The sequence below is a fragment of the Andrographis paniculata genome, unplaced genomic scaffold, assembly GCF_009805555.1.
Source record: "Andrographis paniculata isolate CXL003 unplaced genomic scaffold, ASM980555v1 Contig76END, whole genome shotgun sequence".
Taxonomy (NCBI): domain Eukaryota; kingdom Viridiplantae; phylum Streptophyta; class Magnoliopsida; order Lamiales; family Acanthaceae; genus Andrographis; species Andrographis paniculata.
Genome location: NW_026137613.1, coordinates 796,906 through 804,333, shown reverse-complemented (window position 1 = coordinate 804,333; position 7,428 = coordinate 796,906). Strand labels below are relative to the sequence as shown.

General features: G+C 33.8%; 1 protein-coding gene across 4 annotated transcripts; it reads right to left on the bottom strand.

The window, feature by feature from the left end:
- Positions 1–616: 616 nt before the first annotated feature.
- LOC127266549 (protein TIME FOR COFFEE-like) lies at positions 617–5,357 on the bottom strand. 4 transcript variants are annotated; one of them, XM_051296817.1, is made up of 12 exons: positions 4,976–5,357; positions 4,426–4,863; positions 4,176–4,336; positions 3,869–4,082; positions 3,446–3,776; positions 3,300–3,360; positions 3,110–3,193; positions 2,963–3,011; positions 2,797–2,866; positions 2,660–2,711; positions 2,291–2,554; positions 617–1,788 (listed from the first exon to the last, which is right to left on the bottom strand). In XM_051296817.1, exons 1-12 carry the CDS (start codon positions 5,070–5,072, stop codon positions 871–873), a joined length of 2,739 nt encoding a protein of 912 aa, XP_051152774.1. In that variant the 5' UTR covers positions 5,073–5,357; the 3' UTR covers positions 617–870. The 4 variants fall into 4 exon arrangements, with proteins under 4 accessions (XP_051152774.1, XP_051152776.1, XP_051152775.1 ...); XM_051296819.1 differs by having other exon boundaries at positions 2,966–3,011; XM_051296818.1 differs by having other exon boundaries at positions 3,446–3,773.
- Positions 5,358–7,428: the final 2,071 nt, after the last annotated feature.

Below are 7,428 nucleotides of genomic sequence, written 5' to 3'. Positions count from 1 at the left end.
TAAAAGCTATTCAAAAAAGTATTTGTCAAACACCCTCCTACAAAAAAAAATACAATATATAATTTACATAGCATATATTTTTATATGATACAATAAATTATTGTGCTACAACTACAAAAAAATAAAAAATAAAAAATACATGATCGGCCTTCTATATATGTGCTAACGGGTTAAATCAACACTCTTCATTCAAATATTGCACATACGCACTTAGACATGATCACAAATTTACTTATAGTTAAAAAGATTTTACTCCTTGGTCTCAGATATATTGTTTGTAGACACGAGAATTTAAGTTAAATATAATTAGTAAGTAATTAAGAAATGTATTAGTAAAAATAATTATAATATAATAATAATAAAAATAATTATAAATTAAAATATTAAATAATATAATTAAGATTAAAAAAAATTATAAATTATGAAATTTAAAATGTGAGTAAATATATATTTATATTTCCAAAAAGAAAAAGACAAATTACTTGGGATGGACAGAAATGAAAACAAATGCTTATTTTTTTTCTATATAACATCACATCACCTACATAATTTTTTTTTATCAAAAAAAAAATCAAAATTTCAAAAAATTTATCAAGATTATAAACGACAATTCTCTTTTCTCCTTTTTTTTTTTTTTTTTGACATTTTCTTGGTAGATTAGATTGTCCTGCCTCTTGTCAATCTATTCTTACATTAAGCAAAAACTCCCCTTTTTCCCAGTTAATCACAACCACCCCCACCCCTACCCCTACCCCCACCCCTACCCCCAAGAAGTACGTACATACGTACATATACATACATATGTATAATTTCTACATTACCTCCTACGTTGTTATAACATAGTTTCCTACAGCAGCAAATTATCCAAAGCTACCCAGCAGGTTGTTTCTGCTCCGAAGGTTTCACTTGATTAGGCGTAAGGTACCCGAACCCGCCGGGTGCGACGGATGCCGTCGAAAACACCTTCGACGACGTCTGTCCGGCAGTCGACACCGCCGCTTGCCGCAGGTTGGGCAGTCTCCGCTCGACTTCAAATCCCGCTTGACGGGAATACGCATTCGGGAACGACAGGAAACCCGGCTGGACGGGAATCGAATTCTCGACAGTCCACGGCAAAGACGAGATTTTGGGCTGCTGCTGGGTGCATCGATCTGATAATCCGTTCCTGTCGCGGCCGTCATTGGGTGCATTTCCAACGTGTTGCTCGAGACGTCTGAGTTTAAAGGTCGGTTGAACGTTAGTCGATAGGTTAGGGCTTGGCACTCGACGGGAACTCTCGTTTCCTGCCATATTAACGTAACGTCGGTTAGCCTCCGGGAAACTTTGAAAGACGGCGCGGTTTTGCGCCATCGATGTCGAGTCGCTACGAATATTAATTCCACTCGGCCGAGCCATCGAGCCAAAATCTTGCGGCTGTTTCGGCAGGTTCGGCGAAAGATTTTGAGACGGCGCGGAATTGCTCGACAAGGTAGCGTTTTGGCTGGCTTTCGGAAATTGCATGAACGGCTGGATCATCTGGGGAGGATAGAATGAACCGTTGACGACGGGAATAATTGGCGCGCCGTTGAAGGTCGGCGGCATTCTGAAATGGAAAGGATTATTCTGCAAGAAAGATAAGTAGTGTCGGTCGGCGATAGCCATGCCGGAGTAGTTGTAGCTCATTGCCCTCATCGGCGTTGTTGACGAGATCGACAAAGCGACTCCGGCTGTAGTCGAACCGGAGTTGATCGAACTGGGCTGCGCAAACACGGCTTGATGCTGATTATTAGGGGCGATAGTCGAAGACCCCTGTTCGACAAGTAAACATCAAAATTCACCATTACAAATATGCTAAAATATTAAATACTGCCTATGTTCGGGATACTTATGTCAGTTTTTCTTTCGTTTCTATTCGCTAAACTTATCCATGGTCTATTTATGATAAAAATAAGTTTATCAAGTCATAATTTTATCTTATTACTTTAACTACTCCTCCGTCCGCAAAAATTTACGTCATTACTAATAAATAAGTTTCTCATTTTCCTTTTTAGTCCATCCTAAAAATTTAATTATTACCGGTTACCACTAATTTTATTACATTCTTTCTTCATTTATTTTAATTTTCAACTAAATTTTCAAAATACCCTCAACTACTTCTTTCCTTTTATCATTTTTTCAATTTTTTCAACTTTTCATTGAAATCTTTCATAAATTTTTCATAATAATACCTCATTTTACTTTCTATTAACTCCACTTTCTTCTATAAAGAAGCCCGGACGGAGAGAGTAATAAAACAGTAAATAAAATGTACCATGAAATTACTCGGAGGTGCCGCTCGGGGCAATGCAGTATGGAAACCTTTGCTGTTACCGCTAACGGTGCGACCCTTTTCTTCGGAACGAGTGTGATGTATGGGATTGAGATTATTTGAATTAAAGCCTAGAAGAGATGCAGAACCAACAGCTGCTTGCCAAAAGGGGTTGTTAATCTTCATAAATTGCTGGAGACACTGTATATTCCGAGCAATGTAGCCATGTGTAGCACACCTTTTCGACCGACATTGAGAATATAATGGCTGCAGTTGTCACATTTGCACAAAATCAGCAGCAGAAAAGGAATCAAACAGGCAAAGATAAACAAGAAAAGACAAGAATTTAGCAAATTCAAAAAGAGATTTTACTGGGGCAGGTGGTGCTGGAGCAGCATCCATTGATGCATATGGGGCCATGTTTCTGATCAAAATAACCAAATCTTTTTAGCCAAAACTCAAGATCTTTACAGCAAATCAGTATAGGCAACATGTATGTACGTACGTACCCCACTGAATGAAAGCCACCAGGACAACCCGACATGGGTGTGGCCAAATGGGCAGTGTTCTTTAATTGACCTAATTTTCAAGAAATACCAAATTAATTTTTAGAACCACAATCATAAAACAAACCTAAATTATAACAATCAAGATTATGTTTTCATAACCAAGTACCACGTTTATTTGGAATTAGATCTTCTCCATTTTTGACTGCTTTCAGGCCCTGCTCAATTCAGTATAGAAAAAATCCCTCTTAACATCAATTTGTAGGGCAAAAGAAAAATATGATTTAAATGGTATGAAATTAACCCATCTACATACTGCAGCATCAATATTAGATGAAGCTAGCTCCCTGGCCGTCGGCGTTTTGTTATCGGTGATCTCCCGACCATGTGGGGCCGGAGCCTGAAATGGAGTTTGCCAAAAGTAGGACAAGAAATTCCATCCATGTGAATAGAATAAACAGCATTTTTGACTAAGGGACTTTGAGTGCATCTTACTTAAAACTCACCATTGGATCTATACTGAGCTTTTGTTCTCCCGGAGCTTTTGCTTCAGAAATGATTGAATCCCTGAAGACAATGATGTATGGGGAAAAGATTAAACTTTCTGCCTACCAAGCACAGAAATTTCAAACATGGAATTTCAATGACTCACGCTTCTATCATTGCAGCAGCAGTCGAATCTTCCGCCGTTGCTGTCGATGACAAATCCCTGCAGATGTCACCCACACACTTCACTGCAGAAGATTCTTTAGCCTTAGGGAAGCTTTCATCTTCCTTGGCTATGAAATCTTCGCATTCCGGGTTTAATTCCTGTGGGTGTTCTTGTAAATTGACCGATTTGTCTCCCAATTCAACCCCGTTTTTGGACTTTTTCTCAAGATTTTGAGATGATAACTCGCTCTGAGGAGTCTGATCCATCTCTAGGCTACTTGCATTGTTGCTCATCTTCTCAATTACTTCTCTTGGCCTCTTTCTCTTTGCTGCTATTAAGAAATAAACAGAAACACGTGACATATAGCCCCAACCTTAATCAAATTCGAAAAAAGAAATCCAACGAACCACAGTAAATATGTACCACCAGCAGCTTCAAGTGATTTTGATTTAGGGTCTGAATTCGATCTACTATCTGCTCTCCCATCTTCTTCCTTTACTGGAACTCGTGATTGGGTTCTCAAACCGTATAACACCTCAGCAATTTCAATTTCCAGCTTGTCGGGATTTGTAAAACTCTGCTCTGATGATGCTTTGGGTGGTTTTACCTTAGAACCGGCAATGTTCCTGCTGGATTTCTGCAGAAAACACGCCTGTCAATGAGGATCATGGAGGAAAATTATATTAAAAACATTTGGATATTGTTGGAGAAGAGGATTTCGAATGCTAACAAGCTTTTTTCTCAAGGAAGCATTGGAAGAAGATGGAGACATATGAGCAGCTGTTGGAGACCTCAACGGCCGCCACAGAATCTTCTCTTCTCCAGCAGCTCCAATCCCTTTCTTGTTATTAACGCAGCTCGAAATCCGATGCCGTGGCCTCTTGCTGGATACTGAAACAATCAAATGAATAAGAACAATACCAGAACAACACAATCGATCAATCAATCAAAAAGGATTTGCATCTTTTTTTTTTTTTTACCAGAGCGAGCTTTCCTCGGAACATTGATCATGTCGTCACCGGACTTCCAAACAGGAGATGTTCTGAAAACCTTAGAGGAAGAGGAGGAGGAAGAGGAACCAGGAGGAAAGGTTTTCACATGTTGAAGGTGATTATTGGTGATAATACTGTTATTACTATTACTAAGACTAATGCTGTGGTTGTGGTGATGGCGGCGATCAGAAATCGGACCAGGCAACAACCTGACGCCGCCGTTGGTCACGGCGGAGGTCTCTTCGTCTTCATCGTTAACACTCTCCTCTGAGGACTCGTCTCCTCCAGAATCCTTGTTATTGCTCGCCAATCTCTTACCGCTTCTCCTCTTGACTCCACTCGTCTTCATCCTCTCTCGATTACGATATTTCTTCGATTTCTCCTTCAGATTTACAGATTCCTGCAACTCCACCACGCCGCCTTTAACTGCAAAACAACAAACCGATTAGCGAACAGTAAATGTGAACAGAAAAAAGTTTCCAGACTCAAAAAAAATCAACAAATCCAGATCTGTGCAAACACAGAATCTCTAATTCACCCGAAGAATCTCTGAAGCAGCTTGCTCTCTGCCTTCTTCTGTGGCCACCATTAGAACCGAGAGCAGAACCTGTCTTCGCCTCTCTATTCGTCTTCATCAATAGCTTTCCTCCGATTTGTATTAAGATATTCGATGCGTATCATCAGACACTGATTCCGGCATAATTTACACAGAAATGGAAACGCATCCCGCCGGAAACAGCAAAATCAACACAACTCCGGCGAATATAACACAAAAATCTTCCGCAAATCAAAAAGTCCTGAGCAGAATCCCTAAATTTCAGCTCCCCCAAATGTCGCTTGTCTTTTCTCTCTCTCTCTCTCAGAGTTCAGCTCAGCCTTCTCCTCAATCTCATCCCCCCATCAGCCATTGGGGTTATGATATTTAATTTTTTATTATTATTATTATTATACACTTTCACATCTGAAAAGCTCTCGTGGAAGTCTCTGAAGCGCTTGCCTTGTCATCATACAAATAGATCTGGACCGTCCATTTTGCGGTTCATCCGACGGTCCAAACCTCATTTGCCAACGTGGCAGTAGTCACCGCTCAATAAAAGCGATACGCTGAAATAAGAGAGCACCGACACGTGTCAGTTGTGTACGTATGCTTACAAAAGAAGTATAACAAACCGTAGGAATAAATATTCACTTCAAGTCTTCAAGGCGCTTAAACCTGTCGCTTGTATTATTCAATCACGTGCTTGAGCTTGACAAAAGACTTTTTACTTTATTTTATTTTATTACATTAAAATTTAATTTTATAAATATCACATTATACATATTTATATCACATTAAATAATTATTTTAATTCAAAATTTTATTATTTAAAACTAAAACAAAAATCAAAATCTTACCGGCACACAAATATAATGTAATTATCATCGTTTCACATCATTTATTTATATTTTTTATTTCCATTTAGTCTATTTGATTTACTTTTTAAAATATAATTTATAATTTTTTTAAAATTTCAATTAAATTATTTAATTATTTTAATTTTAATTTATAATTATTTTTATTAATATATTTTTAATTATATATAATAATATTTTATCTAATTTTTTGTATTTATGGTAATATATTTAAATTATTTAAAATAAAAGGAGCAAAAATAAGGGTTTGTTTGCTCAAGATTTACTTTTCGACTTGATTTTTAATATATTCCCTCCATCAAAGCAAAATTTTTTATATTTCTATTTTAATTGGTCCAAGTCAAAATTTTTTGTTTTTTTTTTTAGTTAAAAGTAACTATAAAACTAAAAATCAAAATATTTCTACTTTTTATTTTTTACATTACTTTTACTTTAATTGTCAATAATACAATTAATATTACATTACTTTATTATATTATATATTTATAAAATACAAATTACTTTAATTTACTTGCAAAAATCAAATAAAAAATTTACTAAGAGACGAAGACAATATATTTTATTTTTTTTATAAAAGTCAATATTTAGTTTAAAATATTATTTTTTTTATACTATCAACTATTCACTATATTTTACATTAAAAAAAATAAAAAAAATACATTCTTCAAATTAAAACACTAAACAAACAAACTCAAAAAATAAATTGTGAAAATTAAATAATAATACAATTAATTGAAAAAGAGTATTCATCGGCCTCGTATATAATGTTACAGGATTACTGTAGATACAAAAATTTAAAAATAATATGATTAATAAATAATTAAAAATATATTAGTATAATTAATTATAGTATAATATCAATAATTATATGTTAAAATTAAAATAATTAATTAGTATAATTTAAATTATAAATTATAAAATGTAAAATATAATTAAAATGTCTAATTCTTTTTTAACATAATACTTCATCATTCCCACAAAATTAGTCTACTCTCCTATTATAGTAATAATAAATAACTAATATTTATAATTAACAAACTTAACCATATTCTATTAACTTACTAATATATTTAATTTTATTATTTGTTTAGTTGTAAATTTATAAATTGGGCTAAAATTTTGAATAATAAAAATAAAATAAATATTTAATATGATATAAATAAGTATTAATCTAATTTTAAATTTTTTTAAATTAATTTATATTGTAATATAAAAAATTGATGTTTAATTTGAAATATTATGGCCGAAAAGTTAATAAAAATGAGATTTGATTTTGAAATTTTTTTTCTTTATTCAAAAAAATTAAAAAAATAATAATTTATTTATTATGCAAAATTATAAAATTATTTTTAATTTTGGTATTTTAACGTAAAATATTATATTCTAATACCGTGTATACAATTCAATTAGAGATAATTTGGGAAAGTATATCGAACTATACTATACACCGTACTAAATTTTTTAGATTATTAAAAAAATATCGATATTATATCGAATATTCGGTATATACAAAAATATTGATTTTTTTTATTATCTATATAAATTGAGAATATCATGTATATCGTTATTATACAAAAA